The sequence below is a fragment of the Diaporthe citri genome, assembly GCF_014595645.1.
Source record: "Diaporthe citri strain NFHF-8-4 chromosome Unknown scaffold_6, whole genome shotgun sequence".
Lineage (NCBI taxonomy): Eukaryota > Fungi > Ascomycota > Sordariomycetes > Diaporthales > Diaporthaceae > Diaporthe > Diaporthe citri.
The window spans coordinates 3,114,932-3,135,667 of record NW_025064851.1 but is presented as its reverse complement, the minus strand read 5'-3'; the positions used below and the strand labels follow the sequence as shown (position 1 = coordinate 3,135,667).

At 57.2% G+C, this 20,736-nt stretch overlaps 5 protein-coding genes across 5 annotated transcripts; 1 reads left to right on the top strand and 4 right to left on the bottom strand.

The window, feature by feature from the left end:
* Nucleotides 1-397: 397 nt before the first annotated feature.
* INS49_012851 (uncharacterized protein) lies at nucleotides 398-1,850 on the top strand (the record flags this gene model as incomplete). Its single annotated transcript, XM_043173553.1, has 3 exons — nucleotides 398-512; nucleotides 577-628; nucleotides 692-1,850. The coding sequence occupies 3 exons, from the start codon at nucleotides 398-400 to the stop codon at nucleotides 1,848-1,850; spliced, it is 1,326 nt and encodes a 441-aa protein (XP_043022850.1).
* A 210-nt stretch (nucleotides 1,851-2,060) lies between these two features.
* Nucleotides 2,061-4,086, bottom strand: INS49_012850 (uncharacterized protein; the record flags this gene model as incomplete). Its single annotated transcript, XM_043173552.1, has 6 exons — nucleotides 2,061-2,109; nucleotides 2,166-3,002; nucleotides 3,113-3,196; nucleotides 3,264-3,389; nucleotides 3,451-3,575; nucleotides 3,616-4,086. 6 exons carry the CDS (start codon nucleotides 4,084-4,086, stop codon nucleotides 2,061-2,063), a joined length of 1,692 nt encoding a protein of 563 aa, XP_043022849.1.
* Nucleotides 4,087-7,121: 3,035 nt separating this feature from the next.
* INS49_012849 (uncharacterized protein) lies at nucleotides 7,122-10,288 on the bottom strand (the record flags this gene model as incomplete). The annotated part of the gene is made up of 2 exons (XM_043173551.1): nucleotides 7,122-8,878; nucleotides 9,205-10,288. 2 exons carry the CDS (start codon nucleotides 10,286-10,288, stop codon nucleotides 7,122-7,124), a joined length of 2,841 nt encoding a protein of 946 aa, XP_043022848.1.
* Nucleotides 10,289-11,640: 1,352 nt separating this feature from the next.
* INS49_012848 (uncharacterized protein) lies at nucleotides 11,641-13,147 on the bottom strand (the record flags this gene model as incomplete). Its single annotated transcript, XM_043173550.1, has 3 exons — nucleotides 11,641-12,474; nucleotides 12,554-12,982; nucleotides 13,055-13,147. 3 exons carry the CDS (start codon nucleotides 13,145-13,147, stop codon nucleotides 11,641-11,643), a joined length of 1,356 nt encoding a protein of 451 aa, XP_043022847.1.
* Nucleotides 13,148-15,078: 1,931 nt separating this feature from the next.
* Nucleotides 15,079-17,866, bottom strand: INS49_012847 (uncharacterized protein; the record flags this gene model as incomplete). The annotated part of the gene is made up of 3 exons (XM_043173549.1): nucleotides 15,079-17,158; nucleotides 17,241-17,641; nucleotides 17,723-17,866. The coding sequence occupies 3 exons, from the start codon at nucleotides 17,864-17,866 to the stop codon at nucleotides 15,079-15,081; spliced, it is 2,625 nt and encodes an 874-aa protein (XP_043022846.1).
* Between the last annotated feature and the right edge of the window lie 2,870 nt (nucleotides 17,867-20,736).

The following is a 20,736-nucleotide window of genomic DNA, read 5'->3' as shown; positions in this document are numbered from 1 at the left end:
GATGCGGGGGTTACGGTCAGCTAAGCCTCACCAATAATCGAAGACAACACCAAGGCTACCAATATTGAAGAAATCATCGGCTCTACCGGAAATACAATGGCTGCGTCACGGCAGTTGAGACGACTACGGATTGCCATCCACGCAAAGGCAATCCAGTAATTCCCGAACAATAATGACGTTGAAAAGATGAGCCGTCGGTTACGTCACGACTGTGAACGGGTCTAATTTGGTGTACCAACGAGTGGCCGTCACCCGCCTTCATAGCACATGGACCCGGTTTAACTGCTTATAAAGTGGCCCAGGAAGATTATAAACTGCTTGCCAAGAACTCTGTTGAAGGACATAGACCGAGGATTCTTAGAAGTTTTATATTCATACCGCCTGGTCAAACTTTATCATGTCGGACCCAAACTCACCTCACATCAAGGCGAGAAATGACCCATCCTGGGGTCTCTACCAACGTGATAATTTTTGGAAGCTGAACGGTGGGGAAGTTCCCCTTTTCAATACTCGTTAGTAGATTGCTTTCTCATGTGGTGCTGATGATGCAAACAGCCAATGCTGACCTTTGGCTAGATCCCGATAAACTTGAGGAGCTCGCCAGAGAGAAATTGACGCAGAATGGATGGTGAGTTCAAAGCCCTCTTGGAAACGGGCTCGTGTGGAAAACAGAATCCTGATAATCTTGAAGGTACTACGCATCGTCAAATGCAGGCCTCTCCCATACACACCTGGCCAACAGGCAGGCCTTCTTCAGGCACAAGATCGTGCCCAAGCAGTTAGTCGATACCAACGAGCGCTCCCTGCGGACTAAAGTCTTCGGACACGAGGCTTCTGCGCCAATCGGGATTGCCCCCATCGGCATCAACAAGATCTACCACCCCAGGGGCGAGCTCCCGGTCGCGAAAGTCGCAGGCGAACTGTGCATCCCTTACTCTCTGTCCACGGCCGGTTCGTATCCCATCGAGGACGTCGCCCGGGCCAACGACGAGGGCCGTAAGGCGACACAGGAGAGCCACGACCCGCAGGCCGAGAAGATCCCGCCCGGGCCGCGGTTCTACCAGCTCTACATGCCGCACGACGACGAGCTGACCATCTCGCTGCTGACGCGGGCCCACAAGTCCGGGTTCACGGCGTGCATCCTCACCACGGACACGTGGCAGCTGGGGTGGCGGCACGACGACGTCGCCACGTCCAACTACGCCTTCTACCGCGGCATCGGCGCCGACCTGGGCCTGACGGACCCCGTCTTCCAGAAGCGGCTGAGGGAGCGCGGCATCGACCCCGAAAAGCAGCCTGAGGAGGCCGGCGCGATGTGGATCGACAGCGTCTGGCACGGGCGGGCGTGGTCGTGGGAGAAGGCCGTCTGGGCCAGGAAGAAGTGGCAGGAGATCAGCGGCGGGAAGCCTTTCCTCATCAAGGGCATCCAGCGGGTTGATGACGCCGAGAAGGCGGCTGAGTTGGGGTTTGAGGGTATCGTGGTGAGCAATCATGCAGGGAGGCAGGTTGACGGTGCCATCGGCAGCCTAGACGCCCTGGAGAAGATCGTGGATAAGCTTGGGGGCAGGGAGGGCTTTGTCATCACTTTTGACAGTGGCGTCCGCGGGGCCGCCGACGTGGTGAAGGCGCTTGCGCTCGGTGCAAAGTTTGTCTTCGTTGGGAGGCTTTGGATTTGGGGGTTGTCTATTATGGGTGAGACAGGGGTGAGGCACGTAATGAAGGGATTGCTTGCTGACCTGGATATTCTGATGAACTGTGCGGGTCTTTGGAGTGTGGATGAGATAGACAGAGGCTTGTTGGAGAGTCTACCCAAGGCTTATGGACTTCTTGCAGAGAAGAGCAAGTTGTAGAAAAGAAATATATGCTCAAGTCTTCCTCGGAAGACATGTAAAGCCTGTTGTACTGTTGAGAGAGATAATATGTGTTCATCTATGTTATAACTTGAAATTGAGTAGCTCACTAAATTCAATGCTCAGAAATAAAACCAATGTCACATGTTGAATCATACTGCTGGAGTATCCATGTCTCAATTACAATCACATGCTATTTTACATTAGTATTCACAGGATAAAATCTTTGACACGCGCGACACAAAAGATCCTCTCTGTCCTCCAGATCCGACACTGGTCAGCGAGATGCCCGACTCCCTTCTGTCTCTTACGAACTTCGGCCACGTGTTGGTCAGGACCAGGTACTTGATGCTGGTCTCGGCCTTGTCAAAGATCGTCGCGTCGAAGTCGGCCGGGATTTCGCCCCAGTATGCGACCCGGTCCGTCATTGCCCGCAACTCAACATGGGTGTTGCTATTTGACCTCGACCCGATGATTGGCCTCTCGGATGCGTGCGAAGGACGTGCCACCGCCGCCTCGCCACGGGGCCAATCCGTCCCCGGCGCAAACGGTGTAGCCGGACTGTTGGCCAGCCCCCGATCCCCATATAAGACCCTCGCGGCCTTCTCGAACATGGCCTCGAGGCTGGTCTTGACCTGGAACGAGATGTTGATGGGAAACTCGGCGTCTTTGGAGCTGATGAAATCCACGTAGATGTGCAGGGCCTTGTTGTATGCCTCTCGTGCTGCTTCGCCCTTGCCTACAGTCCGGTACCGACTCCTCCACTCAGCGACGGCTGTGAGGAAGGCGACGTTCTCCCCTGAGAAGTCTTTGAGGGCCGAAAACTGTCGGAGTGGGTCTGGGTTGTGCTCCAGCACGTACTCCAGGGCACCCATGCTCAACATGCTCTCCCCTGAATAGGCGGTGCCTACTGACTCAGTCGTACTCGCCTTCTCCATCGCGGATATCGTCTTCCACGTCTTCTGAGATGTGCTTTTCCCCAAGACGCTGGTAGCGCCTAGTGTTGACGAGCCTTCGCCATGATTGTTGTGCTTAGACTCCCAGGCGGCAATCATGTCGATGGTGTCTTGTCGTAATGATTGATGTCTCCATACCTGCCAGCACGGGAGGAATATGGAGAACATCTCGAGGAACATAATCGAGATCGCGATCCTTCAAACTCGTTAGTTTTAGAGCTTCAGATGTAACCTTGTCGAAAGGATTGTGCATATCTTGAGGCGAATAGACAAACAACCAATCAACTAGGGTTAAGACGGACTCACCATTGTGGAGGTATCCAATATCTGTTGACGCGAGACATACCCGGCACATAAAGCGCTATGAGCCACATGGGCGTTGCGGGTAGGCTGAGACATGTCAGTATATCATCCACATCAATGTCCATGAATTGGTCAGCCAGGTAGGTATACATACCCTGCAAGGCAACAAGCGAGAGTCTGCGTCCTCCATCCTAGAGTATCATGTACTCGTCTTGCCCGCCACAGGACCACGGGGGCTACTATCCATGACCAGAAGAATTGCCAGATTATTGAGGGCCACCTAGAGGGAGCATCAGCACTGCCAGCCACGTCTGGACGTTCTGAACATTAGTAGAACGTACCATTCCCAGCCCCGAGCCTGCTGATTATTCACATCCCAAGGGCTACCTTCGGCCTCGGTGCCTGGCACTCCAAAAGACGGGTGGAATTTCCTCGACAGCAAGTACATAAGGACGGTAAGGAAAAGCTGAATGATATTAGCCCAGACGTCGGGAACGGGTCTATACCTGTAATGCCTCACCTGCAGCACCATCCCCAGGCCGATCACCACGAGCATTTTCCGAGTATGGCCCAGCCGCCGGAGACGACCGAACAAGGTCGTAGGCGTGGGTTCCCCATGCTGGTAGCTCTTGCGAACGAACTTCCTCCTCTGCTGCCTCGCGATGTAGAGGAAGCGGGTATTCGAGGCGTGGAAGAGCGCGATGCCAAAGGGGGAGGTATATCCCCATGATCCAGTACTCGGCTTTTGGTGGGAAGGGGTCGGCGATGTAGGCCATCTGCACAGCCATCCAGTAGGTGTGGAGGAAGCCGATGGCGGCAAACGAGAGGTTGAGGCCGCGGATCCTAAGCAATGGCGTGTCCCGGCGATACCACAGGAATCCCATTCCACTCCCCACCAGCAAGGTCCATATGCCGCACCATGATACCCAGAATATGCCCGCCGCGTCCAAGTTCAGTCGAGGTTTGGTGTCGTCCATGTTGACATTGGGCTGTGTGCTGCTTTGCTCAAGGCGGCGTCTGTCGCTGTGGGACGCATATTACCAGCGCAGATGTGCCGATCAATATAGTAGAGGGGTCTTCACGCTCTATTATTCAAACTCGGCTTTCCCAGGGCCTCAAACCTTCCACCTGGGGGGCCCAGACAGTGGCCAGGCATGCATCCTGGACCCTGCAACGACAGACATTTGCACTACCAGGAGTGGCTGCGCTCTCGTGATAATAATTACTCGGTAATAGCAGAGCCTCTGGCGCTAGGAACGTGATGTACCATCCGATTCGCGTGTCTTCAGCCCCCACTAGGCAAGATCCATCTGGACGCTCGAGATCGCCCCATGGTCAGGCCGGGATACCTCGAACACCAGCCTGCAACTCGGCGAACTCGCGCGCCTCCTTGCCCAGCCCCGAGGCGTCAGGACTGCTCCGGGTGGGAAGGGACACCCCGTAGTAGCTTGTGCCCGTGTCATGGATGGGTGGTCCCCCCAGGAAAACCTGCTGGAGTGCTTACCTGACCGACAAACTTTCGGCCACAGGAGCATGCATACGCAGCTCAAGCTGCGTGGCCACGCGGGAGAAACATGTCATTGCCATGCCGAAGTCCTCGGCCGATTCACGAGGAAAAGGGTAGCGGTTAGCTTCTCGATTGGGATGTGATTGACGCAGACGCAGATCTGCGCCCGAGTAGTCAAACCTTGCCACTCGAGCTACTGCATCTCGAGAGTCAGGCTAGCCAGGCGGACGTTGGTTTCACCTCGCCCCTTTTTTGGTCCCTCGTCCCTCTCCCACATCGCGAGGATTCAAGGCTGGCCGGTATAGCAGACGACACCCCTGTCTATACTCGATCGGTCCCGTCTCCGTGAGATCTTGTGTGGGTGGGTGGGTGGACTGCCCAGCAATTGCATCGATCCACAAAGCTCGTGAGCCGCGATATTTCTGTGCGGTGACACTGCTATTACCCCCCAGTACCAGATTTTGGGATAAGTCTGGAGCCGTCCCAGTCTACTTGATTCCAACCTCAATCTCAAGGTGGTATCCGGCTGCCCTGTGGACCGCGTCCTCGGTTTTGAAGAAAGACGTAGATCAAACACACGGCGCTGAAGGGCAATTTCGGCAGTACCCTGTCGTTTTCGCGCCGAGATGGCAGCAGCCTCAAAGTTCATCAAAATCTCTTCAACTCTAACAGCTGAACCTAGGCCCAGAAGCCTGGCAGCTAGGCCGAACGCATCCACTCGCTAGCGCCCCTGGCTTCCCAGGAGACAATCTGTCTGTCGACCACTGAAGATGGGATGGAAGGGCCTGAATGGGTGATCGCCAAGATAGCGTCCGCCCCTAGAGCGCTGGGCGGCATCCATGGTGCGCGATCCGAGCGTGGCCGTTGCCAGGAACACGATGCCAGTGTGCAGCACAACTGCATGCTCTTCCTTCTCCTCCTGTGGTTTTCACAAGCAAGAGGGCCTCCCGCATCCGACGCAGAGCCCAGCGACATGGACCTGGGGATTACATCCCATGCCGTGACCCCACGGAGCTGAGTTGTCTAAGCCGAAAGAACTCGGACCAGAGTGGGACGGGCACCTGGGCAATCACCCACAGCAATATACAGTATCCACGTCCCCAAGTCCCCAGTCCCTCAGGGATCAAGCCATGCCACGCGATGCCAATAGTCCAGATCGCCGGCAACAGCCCTTCCCGCCGCTCCCCAAGCCCTGTTCCCTCGCTCGAAGCCGCGGAATCGTCCACCAGCGGGCAACCTTGCAGCAGCAGCCAGGGCTCGAGGTCGCTGGACAGACGAACCTGGACCCCTTGGTCTCGTTCCTCTCCCTCTCACGTACAGGACCGCGCACTGACTACCGCCCAGCAGTCAGTCACATCGGGGTCCCTCCCCTCCACCCTGATGGCACGGACAGTGAACTCTGGCTGCAGCCAAGGCCACATCGGGCCCTGTGATGATGACGAACGCGAGCTGCACGTTGACGCCGGCGCCTGTCACGCGGTGGTTGCATCGGTTGATCATCTCATCAGCCACCGGCCGTGCTCGTCCACAAGCCTGGACAACACACCACGCCCTCTCGTCCCTTCGGGGTTTGCTCGCAAGCAACTCGCAACATCAGCTCTGCTTGCTGCCCGGGGCGGGAAACCCGGCTGCCTGCTGCTTACCACGTAGGGGAGCTTCCAGCAAAGCCCGCACATGCCTGTCCGCGTGCTTCCCAGCTTGCTCCAAGACATGCGTCCTCAGCCTCAGACAAACGACGGGGGACAAGGGGCTTGTCACAGAGAGGCTGAGACGTCCAGGCCTGCGCCGCCCATTTCACCAAAAAAAAGAAGAAGAAGGGAGCCAGCAGCAGCAACAGTAGCACGAGAACCCCTAGGTCCCCGGCGTATGGGTTTCTGTGGCCTCCCGTGGATGCTACGCTGCGCGGTGCCAGTGCAACGTGCCGGGTCTCGCCGGGGGTGACCCAATCGGGGAGCCCTGGGAGAGGGACAGTCACAGCCGCCGATGGACCACCTGGTAGTATTCGAGACGTCAGATATGGTCCAAGGGGGTGATTGGGGCTGGAAAGCCGCATCAGCAGAAAGGCCGGCCTTGCTGTATGTAATGTATGCATGCATGCATGTATGTATGTAGGGGCAAGGCTCCAAGGCTGTGTGATATCTGGCATACATACATGTGCGTAGGACGGAGGATGGCCGTGCCCACGCGTCAGCTTGATTGTTCACGTCTGTAATAACAGGAGTCCACTATCGTTAATCGCGGATAAGCCGCGTAGCACTTCCCTGCTGGACCCTACCCATCAAACAGGCTGAAAGGTGCAGCCGGACGCCTCCACGTTGGTACGCCAGTGCACGTCTAGGGGGGTCACTTTATGCTGAACACTCCCTCGAACCCTAGCAGAGTCAAGAAGTCCACAAGAGAATATCTCCCATGACTCTCTGGAGGTGGTCACGCGGACGTTGGACAAGGGAGGACAGTGAAAATTTTGACATTATGACTGGCTGACTATCTACAACCCGTTCGCCCTCAGGCGTTGGAGAGCTCTACCTCGAAGCCCTCGGTCAGGGGCTTGCCCAAGCTGAAGCTCAGCGACCCGCTGACGGCGTCCTTGACCGCGGCGGTGGCGTTGCCGGACCCGGACTCGGACCCGAGGATGGTGACCTTGGAGATGTTGACGGCGGTGCCGTAGCCGAAGGACCCCGTGGCGGCGAGCTTGCCGTCGGCGTAGGAGAACTGCACAAACGTGGTGGCGCCGCCCTGGTCCAGGCTGACGCCGTCGTCAAGGTACAGCTGGCCGCTGGCGGTGCCGTCTGCGCCGAGCGGGATGAGCAGCTCAAAGTCCTTCTCCCGCAGCTCTGTCGTGGTCATGGCCGACTCGGCGCGCAGCGGCACGATTACGCCGCCGCGGAGGAACAGCGGGATGTCAGTGAGGTTCTGGTCCGCGATCGTGGTGTAGCCACCGGTCGTGTTGACCCGCGCGCCCGTGTACCAGTCGTAGAAGACGTCGTCGGGGAGGTAGACGTCGACGCTGGTGCTGCCCTCCTCCGTCACTGGCGCCACGAGAAGGGCGTCGCCGTAGAAGTACTCCAGCTCCAGGCCGAACGTCTCCTCGTCCTCCGGGTAGAAGTAGAAGACGGGGTTGAGCAGCGGCGTCCCGTCAACGGTCTGCTGGTACAGCGCCGTATAGATGTAGTCGAGCAGCCGGTAGCGGATGTCGATGACCTTGCGGGCGGCCTCGGCGACCGAGTCCCAGCGGTAGAACTCCTGAGGAATATTTGGAATGTACCCGTTGTGGTTGCGGAAGAAGGGCTGGAAGGCACCGAGCAGCGCCCAGCGGGCACAGAGCGACTCGGTCGTGTTATCGCCAAAGCCACACACATCGGACCCCACCATCGGGACTTGATAGATTGAGGCGAAGGCTAGCATTGTCCGGATAGAGTAGCGGTAGTGATCCCAGAGTGACAGATTGTCGCCCAGCCAGTGGCCCACCTTCGTGCCAGCGCCAGCGAAGGTCGAGCGGGTGATGATCAGGGGCCGCAGCTCGGGTCGTCGCGCAAGCATGGCCTCGTGGGATGCCACCGACATCATGGATCCGTATAGGTTATGCGTGTCATACATTGTCAGGCCATTCTGGTGAATGAGGTCCGTGTTCACGGTATGGTTCGAGAGCCCTCCTTCTGCTGCGTTCCACTCTGGAAGGTAGGCGGCTTTGTTGTGGATCGCATACTTGGGATACAGCAGGTCGCGCCCAGGGAGACCAAGCTGCTGTCCTGGCTCCTGGCGGGCACGGAGACCAAGTTGCTCATATGTCGGTCCCCGAGGTTGGCCTCGGAGCGACCCGCGAGCCTCGAGACTGCTCTCGTGAGCACTTCTTGACCCAAGCTGTGCAGTTGCGTTGCAGTCCGACCCTGGTGGCTGGAAATCACAAGGCCAGCCGGGCAGCGGACGCGGCCACGTCCGCACAGCTGGTGGCTGAGGTGGGTTGCCGCTGGTTTCTGCCTGCTCGTAGGGGTTATCGCAGGGGAAGTTGCAGGCAAAGTTTGAGGGCTCATTCATATCGATCCACAGGGCGTCGATGTCGACCCCAGTCTCCGGGTCAAAGAAGAGTGCGAACTCGTTGTTCCAGTACGCCGAGATGTTCTGGGCGAACCAGTCGGGGAACGCAGTCACACCTGGCCAGACGACGCCTTGCCAGACGGAGCCGTTCTCACGGAGGAGGAAAATGTTGTCCTCGACTCCACGGTTGAAGGCTGGGTAGTCGTAGTAGGCGGTTGCTGGGTCAACTATGGTAATTACGTGTCAGTACACGCATAAAAGGTGTCATCCCTCTTCTTTACGCGCATCATGGCCAGAATGCACTCTGACCGCCCGGTATTCGAGAAGAAATTCCACGCTTTCGGGGCTCAAGCTTTGATACTGCTCCTCAACCCCAAGGGTAAAATTCTCGGGATGGTCAGAGAACAAGAGCAAGAAAAAGCCAGGAGGCTCAATCTCGGACTCTTCGCACGCAGATACGAGGTTCCGAGGCCATTAATCTCCACCTCAATTGCTTTTTCTCTTTCCAAGTACAGAAAGTTTTCGCCTCATTCAGAAAAAGGAACTCACTCACCCATCACAATATAATGCTGGTCATTCTTGTGCAACTGCTCGACAAGCTGCTGCATCAGGTCGAGAGGGAATCTCTCCGGGTCGAGGGAGAAGACCCTGCGAAGCTCCATGTAGTCGATGTCAGTCCACATGGTCTCCAGGGGGATGGCAGCCTGGCTGTAGTTGTAAACAACCTCAGCAACGTCATAGACGTCCTGATAGCCGTAGCGGCACTGGTGATACCCAAGACCCCAGTATGGCATCATGGCGGGCAGACCGGCGACCTCAGCATACTGGCGCGAGGCGTCCAGGGGGCTCGGGCCGGCGACGAAGTAGAAGTCAAAGACACCGCCGAGCGTGTTGTACTCGAGGTACTGGCCGGCCGACTCGGTGCGGTTGATGAAGACGTCCATGCCGTTGGAGTTGAGCAGGAAGACGCCGTGGGTGCCGGCGGCGCCGCGGTGCTCGAAGTAGACCGGATGGTTGCCGTACAGGTTGGCGTCGTTGGGGATTCCATACGAGTCCTGGGACCACAGGGTGCGGATGTAGTCGGTCGTGTTGAGGCGGAAAGGGTCCGAGTGCTCGCCAAGGCCGTACAGATTTGGGTTCTCGGGCAGCTTCGTCCGCAGGCGCAGGTACTGCGACTCGAAGACGAGGCTGGCTGCCGAGGTGTCGAAGAGGACCTCGCCCGTGTCGGCGCGCGAGATGTTGAAGGAGAAGGGCGACTCGACGTAGCCGAACTTCAGGGCGGATGTGGCATTGCCGCCGGAACTGGCGGACGGCCGTGGGAAGACGGACTCCGGGACCTGGTAGACGGAGTTGGCGGCATCCTGGATCTTGACATGGACGCGGGTGGCAGTCTCGTAGGTGACCTCGAGGGTCAGGTCGTCCAGGTCGTCCCCGTACACGTTGCACGCAGGCCCTGCCAGGGTCAGATCGGCTGTGAGGCCCGTGGCTGTAGTCTTCACATTTGAGGCCTGGTAACCCGGGCAAGCAGCAAGGAGGTCATCGCTAGGGGCATCTCTAGGACCTAAGGATAATGATGACGATGATGCAGCAGATACCAGGGTGGCGAAGAGCCAGTGGAGGAGGGCTGGCTTTGCCATGGTGAGGAGAGGTAGTGATGCTTGTTCTGCCTCTGGCTCTGGCGGTGCCCAGGACTGGCGCGTACAGAATAGAGCGAGGAGGGCGTCGAGTCAGATGCAGAGCAACATGAGGCCTTCTTGTATTGTCTTGTGTCTGGAGGCTGGGCTGGAGGTTTTATTAAGCGAGAGCCTGTTCGAGGTGAGCTCGTATCCACATCCAAGGACTGTATGGTCGGTCTGCCGAGCGTGTCCACATGTGCGTGGTCTGCAGCTTCCCCTCATGATCCTTAGACAGGGAACGGCTGACGGCGAATGGCGATCATGTCACGGTAGCGACGAACATGCTGGTGTGCTGCTGCATGGTGTTAGCCCAGCATCCTAGCAGTTGGGTGCCTGGCTGCAGGGCCTGCAGTGCCCTGAGTTCACCGTGACACACACTCAAAATTGACACGCAAGTGGCAGATGTACATTGACAAGGGGGCTATTGCCAGTTCATCTCGCCGCGCCCGGCCTTGGCACGGAGAAACGGCGCATGTCTTGGGCAAGGAAAAGAGGCCGAAGACAGGGGAATTAGTGACGAGAAGCTGCTTCTGCCCGATCATCAGACTGTCGTTCGTGCAGCGAGGATGGTGGCCGTCAGGGCCGAGGGCGAGGATTTGAGCGACATGAGGCCGACGGGGCTAGTGCGCTTGCAGGCTGCGAGAGGGAGGAACGGGCTGGTTGTGCTGGAGCTGTTCGGGCCTGATTTGGCTGGGCGGGTGAGGTCGCTGCGCTGGGGGAGCTGGTGAGCAGTGAGATGTGAGGAGTCGTCTCCCGCCCTCCGTTCCTGGGATCTCCCTTGCCCCTGGGCCAATCCTCCGCAGCCCGCTGGCGAATTGCAGGCCGGGGACGGCCCCAATGCGGTATCTAAGTCTTGACCATGTACCCCGCATTTTAGCATTTTCTGGGTGGGGAAATTGGGAGGAACACGGTCTGACAGCGCGCGCTGTGTGGGCAGGCCGTCAGGAGGATTCCGCACGCAGGAACTGAGCAACTAAAGCTTTGTTGTATTTTTGTCCTAAGCCCACGCTCTCGACCTCCTCTCATACTCATTTTCACTTTCAATTTCACTCTGGCTCTCATTTTATGATTTGTACTGTAGAGTCATGCTGTCCATCAACCCCCGCCTGACAGCACAAACTCAAACCCGGGCGTGCCGTCGGAAATCGTGTCCCTTGGCTTTGATGGAATCGGGTCCATTCCACGCCCCTCGACACACGACGCGGATAGATCAGTCAAGAGCATCTCAGCCGAGACTGCATATGGGTACTGGATCAGAGACTGATAACATTGCAGAAAATACTGATAGCTCCACTGAACACATACAAGGTCCCCTAGCTCGCAGGCACCATGATCCTGTCCACGTCAGGCCCATAAGTCCCGTCGGTCTGCGAGACAACAACCACATTGTCACTCCCCGACCGCAGCGCACAGTTGACCACGCTCGACCCGGGCGTCCCGTTGCCCGAGGCCGTCGGCAGGAACGCCACCTTCTGCTTGACCCCGTTGCACGACACGTCCGCGTACCGCTGCGAGCTGTCGCCGTTCTGGTACTTGATCCGGATCGAGCTCGTCGTCGCCGCGCTGCTCACCACCCCGTTGAACGTGACCGTGCCTCCCGTGCTGCCCCCAATATACCCGGCCGCCGAGCCCCCGCTGCACCCGCTGCAGGTCACCGTCTTCGCGCCGTTGGTGAGGGTGGCTGCCTCGCCCTCGGCCTGGCTCTCGCTCGGCCCGACCGTCCAGGCCCCGCCGCTCGCCACGTTGGGGATCCAGTTGACTTGGTTGGCCATCGTGACCTTTGTGCCCGAGAACGTGAGTGGCAGCCACACGTATGTCGACGCCATCAGGTTGGTCGACACCCAGCGGTCGCCCATGTACATCGTCAGGCTGTTAGACACGGGCAGGACGTAGTTGGTCTGCGACGTGTATGTGTTGCTGCCCGCGGTTGCGAAAGTCGCCCAAGCAGACCACCCGGATGAGAGGCTCGTCGAGTATGTGTAAACATTGTCATTCGCGTTCCATCCCGTCAGCTTCGACGCAAACAGGAAGTAGTAGCCATTTTTCTTGACGATCGCTGGTGCTTCGTAGCTGCCAAAGGTGTAGACGGCGGACGAGACGTTGAGGTAGTCCGATGTGAGTGCGTCGATCCGGAGGCCATTGGCACGCTGCGAGAGGGTGCTGGTCAATATAACATCACGACAGAGCAGTCAGAACAACAATAAGAAGAAGCAGGAAAAGACTCACGTCTTCCGTCAGCAGGTACGCCTTCCCATCATCATCCTGGTACAGCCCAATATCGCGCGACTGGAACCCCAGCGGCCGCCAGCTGCTAATGTAGGTATACTTGCCGCAGACCGAGTCCCCCGTCGCCACGCCGACCTTGGCCTCGCCGTACGAAGAATCGTCGATGTGCAAGTACATAACATACTTTCGTGTCGAAGAGTTGTAGATGACCTTGGGCCTCTCGACGACCCGGCTGGGGCCCAGGTCGCCCGACGCGGTGCGCGACAGCAGCGCGCCCACATACGTCCACGAGACGAGGTCCTTGGATGAATAACAGTTGATGTTCTGGAACGCCGAGCCCGTGGTCTTGTCCTCGCCGATCAGGTAGTACGTCCCATCGACCTCGATGACTCCTGCACCATGCGCCTGGACATGGGCGCCGGTGTTGGCCTACGCGACAGTGTGTCAGTAACTTTCGATTCTGCAATTTCATAGGGCTGCAGTGTGGAGGAACGGGCTTACACCGGTCACCGTCGCCCCGGGCACGATCTGGAGCGACGCGTAGGCCGCTCCCGCTGAGAGCAGCAGCGAGAGGGAGCGAAGTAGGTTCACCATCGTGAGCGGTGGTGGCCGGAGCACGCTGTGTGGTGTTTGTACAGTAGATCCAAGCACGCGCTGCTTCTTTGTGAGTCTCAGGGCCCCAAGACAGACAGACGGGCAGACGCTCTGCTTGGCTCACCCCGGGAGACAATTTTCCGGCGTTTCTCTCTTTATGTATTTCCCTCTCTCGCGAGGCTCGAGCAGGTCCCACCCAGCGCATTGAGAGTGTGGCCACCCCCCACCGCGGTGCATGTCAATACGACAATCAGGCTCATTGGCTCCGACACCCCCGAGGGGCGGAGTATAAACGTCCGAATCCAGAAGTTCGCTGCGACCCGAGGCCACCCCTCGTGACCGCGTTCCTGGCGAGGGAATTCGATATTTGGGGTTCCATCGCAGTAACCGGCAGTCGCACGCACGGAATCCGGGGGAAACCGACCGTGGCAATGGGCCGGTGGGAAACAAGAAATGTGTAGTCTAACAAGTGCCCTCAGTTCGGTCCCGCGGGGCCATGACAGGGCAGGGTTACAATGCGGCGGGGTCCCCCCAGGCCATCAATCAAGTGATGATCCTGACGATCCGGGCGGACCACGCTGCCCCTGCCGAAGAATGGGATGGCAGCTGGTCCGTTCGTCACCATTACGCCGAGGCTCGCGTCGCCCTCGGTCACCGCTTGTCCATAAACACGCGGGTAACATCTCAGCCGGATTCCCGTGGAGCCCTGGTGCTGCTGTTTGTGGCCTGGTGAGTGTGAAAACAATTGACCAGAATTGGGAGCATGAAGCTGGGAGAGCTCCAGCTCAGCTGCCGTCCGTGATGTTCGATTCATTCGCGAGTCTCGGCAAGAGAGAATATGTACAAGCGAAGGCTCCGCACCGCACAATAGAAACGAGCCGCTATGCCAGCAACCAACACCAACGAAGTTCTGACGACAACGTGTGGGTCGACGTGTATGATCCCAACTCCAAAAAACAGAAGAAACAAATCAGCAATGCCTTTTCGTCACGTCAAAGTACGCCATGCGCAAGAACATAAAACAAGCATGCGATCCATCGTAAAGGACTGTTAAAGTGGTTCCGTTTTTTCCACATGTCAGTCAACTTGGGTAAATGATACCGCAGCAATGCATTAAGATGAAACCCCCATTTCAAGGGTCTCAGGATGAATCCTCCAAGACTTTTATATACTCTGGGGGCCGAGACCTTGCCTTTCAGCCTCAGCAGCCGCTCGCTTCCTCCTGGTGAGTTTCACTCGAAGCCTCGTCAGAGGTGGAAACGGTACGGCCCATTGGTGGCACGCCGTGCTTGCGCACCTCAAAGCCACACGCCTGTTATTTAGCCATGGGGTGTGCGCCCGAAACCTCGGCAGGTTTATCTGCAGTCTGTCGGACTGCTGGCATTTATTGGACACGGTTGCCGAGTCCAGTTCGTCGCCGCCGATTAATGTCGTGTTGCCCGGTGAGGCACGCATGCTATTTGATGCCTTACTTCGCCCTGACCACATCTTTTTCTCAGGGCGTTCCGTGTTGTGACTTGCAAGAGTTGAACTGGCACTTGTGATGCCATTCAAATGTGGGGGGAAGGATCTCTGGCAGCCTTTTCCTGCGGTGTGATGTTTCGAGCCTGTGGGTAGGAACCAGACTTGCTCGTAGATGGAGGGACAGTACCTCCTTGGTCCGATGAAGGAACATGAAAGCCTCCGGTCGGGGGACGTAGTGCTATACCCCCCATCGGGCAAAACGCCTGTTCTGGCCCCTGCAACCGTGAGGGAGATCTCCCACCAAGTCCCAGGTCTGGAGGAGGGGGATCCACAGTGTTTGGATCGATGTGTTCCCCGAGTGTAGGGCTGGGAAGTAAGGATCCGAAGACATGAACACCCCTAGAGGTATCCATAGCCGAAGATGTATTCTGAGGTGCTGCCTGCGCGACCGCAACTCGGCCGTTCTCCTAGTCGTCCGTGTCCATCCGGTCGTGCATCGCGGTCGATGTGGCCACTACGATCGAGTTTGGATCATGTTCGTCGTCTTCAATGTTGTCTTCGATGTTATCTTCGATATTGTCTTCGGATTTATCGCCGTTCGCAATGTCATCCAGCTTGTCCACCTTCTCCTCCAGCTTGCCTCCGTCCGAGATGAAGGAGCTATTGATGATGGAATCACGTCGGTCCATATCTCCTCCATTGGCGGCATTCTGTGTGGAGAATCTGTATCCTCCACTTTCATCCCGCTCGATGATGGCTTCGTCCAGAGCCCACTTGGCCAGCATGGGGTCGACGCCGAGTCTGATGCCATCTCCCTTCTCCATGTGGCGACCTACGTGCTCGGTCCACTCGTCCCATGCGATATGGCCCTCAAACTCCTTCTGGCAATCATGCTTGGGACAAGAAACCTGTTGAGGCGGCTCCCGGCGCGTGACCAGGCAAGATTGCTGCAACTCCTTGACGTGATTGTCCCACTCAGAATTCAGTTTGCTGTCGACTTTTGTCAATGCTTTCTTGATGGCGAATGGGGCGTGCATCCTCCTCAGATGTTGCGTAAAGAGGTCCTTTCGGTTAAACTCATTGCCTTTACCCTCGGCGGCACTGGATGGGCACTCCGAACAGCGGTAGTATTGAAGACACAGGTGTTGGGAGGCAATGTGTCTCTTCCACTCGTTCTTGGAGCCGAATGTACTGGTACATCCGGCAAAAGAGAACGCACAGGGGAATGGCCGGGTGTGAGCAGCGGCGATGTGTTTGCGCAGCGATGAGGAATCCTTGAAAGGGGCGTGGCTGCAGTGGCTGCACCGGGTGTCCTGCTTCGGCTGCGCCTTTGCAAGAGGCTTCCGCGCCGGTGTTGTCGGCTTCGGTTTCGAGGCAGAGCCGTTGAGGTCTGCAGAATAATGAACGTCTTCCATCCCAGATTCATTGGCACCATTCGACGACGGCGAATCCCGTTGACGAGGGTCAGAGACGGCACTTGCCGCCCCATCGCTCATGTGCCTGACGTGACTCAGTGCTTTGAGCTGCTCAGCTGCCTCCTTCATCTCGGCTGAGTCCTCGCCGTCGTCCCTAGCCGAGGCTGTGGTCGCTATCAGGCTCGCTGACGGGGCTGAGCTCGGAAGAGGGTTCCTAGTCGGCGCCTCTTGCCGCATTGGCAGCTCTGAGTAGCTGGACGCCTGCTGGGCTATCGCCTCGTGCCGCCTCTTGCTGGCCGGGCTGCTTGTGGCCGCCTCTCTGGCTTCGAGGAGGATGCGGCCATCTTCCACTGCCTTGTGGTTGACAGGTGGCACAGGTGTCGACTTGACAAGACCATTGTACAAGTCCATCATGTTGTGAGAATTGATGTAGCCCAAGAAGCAACAAACCTTGTCATGTTGAAAAATATTCCAGATAGACTGGGGCATTGAGATCAGGAGCATGGTTGGGGGCCCGAGGAACATGCCCTCCATGGTTATCTTGGACGCAATGGGTGGCTGTTTCTGTAGCCACTGATTGTAGAACATCATATCTGGGTTGGCGTCACCAACAAAGGTAGTGCAGACAAGCACTCTGGCGTCGTCAAAAGTAAGGTCAGGCAATGCGCCGGATCCAGGGGCATCTTTAGTCTCTGTGTCATGAGCGGGAGTACGCGCTGGACGAAGAGGTGCCAGGGTGAGGTTCTGGGTCTTGCCCGGGGTGAGGGTGAAGAAGGTCGGCGTCCTCTCAGGAGGTGGCTTTCCTGCCCCGCCATTGCTTAATTTCGCGGTCAAGTCATCATGCCTACGGCGCATAATCTCCTCGTATAGGCGCTGTACAGGGAAGGGCCGTCCGGAGCTGAGCTTATGAAGAGACTCAACCAGGTGAGTTGTGAAGGAGCGTGTGTGATACTCGGCGTCCCTCTGACCGGGACTGTATGCTGCGATGGCCTGCTTCACTCCGTGGCTACCAGCCACTGGGGCGTCGTGGATGGCACATGTGTCCAGCAGGAGCAGGATGTCAGATGAGGCATCCTCGAAGAGACACCGCACGCCGCTCCACTTGAGCTTGCAGGCATCCTCTCGGGTGTTGCTACGTGATGTGGTCAGTCTGCTGGACGGGAGGTTTGCCCTGAACACGGCGGCATGGCACAATTCGGCACAAATTTACTCACCTTGCCCAGTGCAGCTGCTTGTCAGCGCCGACGTAGCCGTGACCAGCATAGTAGATGATCAGCAGGTGGTCGCTCCTGGCGTTGTCCATAAAGGCGGCCATCTGGACACCGAGCTTGATGCTGGGGTTCGGCACGGTAGGTATTGCCCACTTGTCGGTGTGGTAGTTGTACTTCTCACGGAAGACCTTCTCCAGGGCGACCAGCTCGTGCTCTACGGACGTGTCCTCCTCCCAGCGCAGGAGCAGGACGGAGGCGCTAGTGTAGGAGGGCGCCTTCTCCATCTTGCGGTATATGTGCATGGCAGCATCCTGCAGGTGGCGGGCAAAGGACTCGAAGTCATGGCGTTCAGCCGCGTGAGCCTGGGCGTGGGCATGTTCCTGCACGGGATATTGTGGGCGGGTCTGCGTGTGAAGATGTCGCGGTCAGTCTGGGAACGGACGCGTACCAGGTGTCGAGTGAAATAAATTGATTCCAGTGCTCACCTGCTCAGGACTATACTGAGCCTGCTGGGGCGTGGTCGCAGGGGTAGGAACCGTGGCGGCGGCAGCAGTTGCCGAAGCAGTGGGAATAGGGGCAGGCTCTGGGACCTTGGGCGCAAGCCTACGGCGCTTGTTGGGAGGATCCATCTCGAGCTGCGCCGGGCTGGGCTGGTGCTGGTAAGCGGGCGGCAGGTTGAGGCGAATTGCACGGCTTCGACCCGGGCTGCAAATTATTCGAACACCATGGAACAAAGTGGTGTTGGCGGCGGAAAGGAGGAAAGGAGGAGGCGGGGAAGAAAGTGGGCGAGGTTTGTGGTTGTGGTTGTGTGTTGATTGTGGTGGACAGGCAAATTGTGGTCGAGGGTTGGGTAAGGCTGGGGCGGACTGAAGGGGGCGGCAGCGGTAGAAAAAGAGAGAGGGAGGGAGGGCTGAAGCCTCGTGGGCGGTGGGCGAGCAGGGCGAGGCGGGCAGCCCTTTCAGAAGGGAAAGCGGAGTAAGGCACCGCGCTGCTCTGCTTAGGCCTGCCTGGGGTAGCTGGTAGGATAGCTGCTGCATGGGCCCAGATGGGGGCAGGAGATGCTGAGAGGTGAGGACTGGAGGAAGTGAGGAGTCGGCAGCGCAGCCCGGTGGGAACAGTGACCCACCTGCCCAGCCTCTCCACCATTCAGCAACGGCCACAGGCGGGCGGCACGCTGACCACGGCGGTCTAGTGGAGGGGGAGCTTGGAGCTTGTGCTGCGGTGGCTGCGGGTTGCACGACAGCCTTGTATCTCTACTTTGAATTGCGCGCACAACGGCCCAATGCCACAAGTCACTCGACCTACCGCCTCCGCAGTGGTACAATCCAATAAGACGAGGCCACCATCCCCTCGAGCCAATCATGGCAGGCCTGGCTCTTGGGTGCAGCAATCTGCGTTTGTGGTCCTCACATCAGGCTTCGCCTTCTTCTCCTCACTTCCTGGCCCTGCCACCCGTCCTGCCGTCTCGCCTCTGGCTTCCCCCCGCTCTCCTCGTCTCTCGGGCTCCTCTCTCCCTGTCCCTCTCTGCCCTCCCTCATCTCTGTTCTTGTGTCTCTTGTGTGTCTCTCTGCTCGGGCTTCACGATTGGGTTCCCGGCGCCCCGATCAAGAGCGAGACCAGGCCACGACTGCATCATATTCTCGACACGCCTAGCCCTCCCCTCACCTGCGCCATGGTGTGGCCACGTCAATTCCAAGCTCCCCAAGGTTCCGAGGTTCCAATCAAAGTCCCACTGCCCGGGCTGCTTCACTTGCTCCTATCTCTCTCCCTCTTGTGTTTTGCCAGCCCCCGAGACCAAATGTCATGCTAAATCAAAATGCCGCCTTTCCACAGCGACGGTCATGCCAATAGCCGCTCAGGATATATCGCCCCAGGTGGGGGACTTCCCACCACACAGACACACACCAGCCAGCCAATCAGCGAAAAGCCGTAGCCTGTTGCACTCACATTAGACTAGGTATTAGACCGTGCATCGTTCGTACATTCTCAGCACATAGTCAGCCGTTCCCAGGCCTCGGCCTCGCATTCACCCTGCCAGCCTGCGTAATCGCCCAATCCCCGCCACCTTGGTCGTCCCTCCCCCCAAACACCAATGACGGCGCACAACCCCAGCAGCTCGTACTACCTGCCTAGGGAGCCACACAAGCCCCCAGGACGCACCTCTTGTCATTTCATCATTCTGCCTGCCGCCGTGTCTTGTCATTGAAACAGAGTCGCCCATCGTGCGACATGTTCCATTCCCAGGCATGATAACGTAAGACATGACCGCCGCCTCGGGCCATCATTCTCGGATCATCATCATCATCTTGGTCCCTCCTCTGCGGCCCGCCACTGTACTACCGTGGCTGCGGTCGCGTTAATCATGGCGCACATTTACATCATTAATGGTTGGCAGTAGCAACGCCTGTAAGCAATCAGAGCAAGACCGATGCGTGCGTGCAGAGGCAAGAAGAAAAGAAGGCTGAAGGACTATCCATGCGTAAGAGTATTACTTTTGTGAAATAGAAAACCTAGCCAAGTACTCTTTAAGCAACACATTACCATGCTATAAGAGTCAGGGTTGTAGAGATTCGAAAACGCTACCCTTGCCTCTTATGAACCCTAGGGTGCTTGTTGTCATCGATACGGATACTGCTACACAAAAGCAAAACAATTCGCTAGAGCGGAGCCTAGGAGTTGGCCTCCTTGCTGATGATCGTAATTTGTGCGTTTGGTTTCATCGGCTTCAGCCACCAGAGCATGTGGCCGTACCGTGAGTCTGTGGCATTCAAACGGGTGAGGTTGACGCAATCCTCTGCCTTTCTACTTGTATACTCACATGGCCTCACGATGCTGTACAACGTTGAGAAGTCGAAAGAACAGTATTGACCGTCCAGTCTGATTGACCATACTGCTACTTCTATCTGCTTATTACCGCTGGAAACCTGTCTACAGAAGTTTCATTCGACCACAGCTTTCTCATGGACTGCGCCCAATTTATCTGCTTCTAGAATGCATGAACTCAATTCACCCCTTCGGGCCTGGAATTGATTGCATCCTTGAATACACAAAGAGGACTGCATTTGCGTAAAAGTCTCCATATCTCACGCACTTAATTACAACACCTACTCATAGCGATGGCCCATTCCGTCGTACTAAATAATGCAGCGAGTTGATTGCGACCAGGTGCGTGGCTATACACTGCGAACCAAGGCAATAGCTGTTCTGTGCGCAGAATTACGTGTCGACGGGTCATCTAGTCAGACTAAACTCAATGAAGGAGCAGAACACATGCATTTTCATCCACTCTCAAATTACGAGATATCTTGTTGAAGAGACCTGGGTGTATCTTCCTTCCAAAGTCTAGATCGTCCATTGGGTGTCTCAACAAGCCACCAGAGTGAAAAGCCTCCCACCATACACAAAGTTTATAGAAAGGTGTTAATACACCGCAGTCATGCATTGAAGACATAATCCCCTGGCTATAATGGTACCATACAGGAGCAGCCAGCCCTTCGAG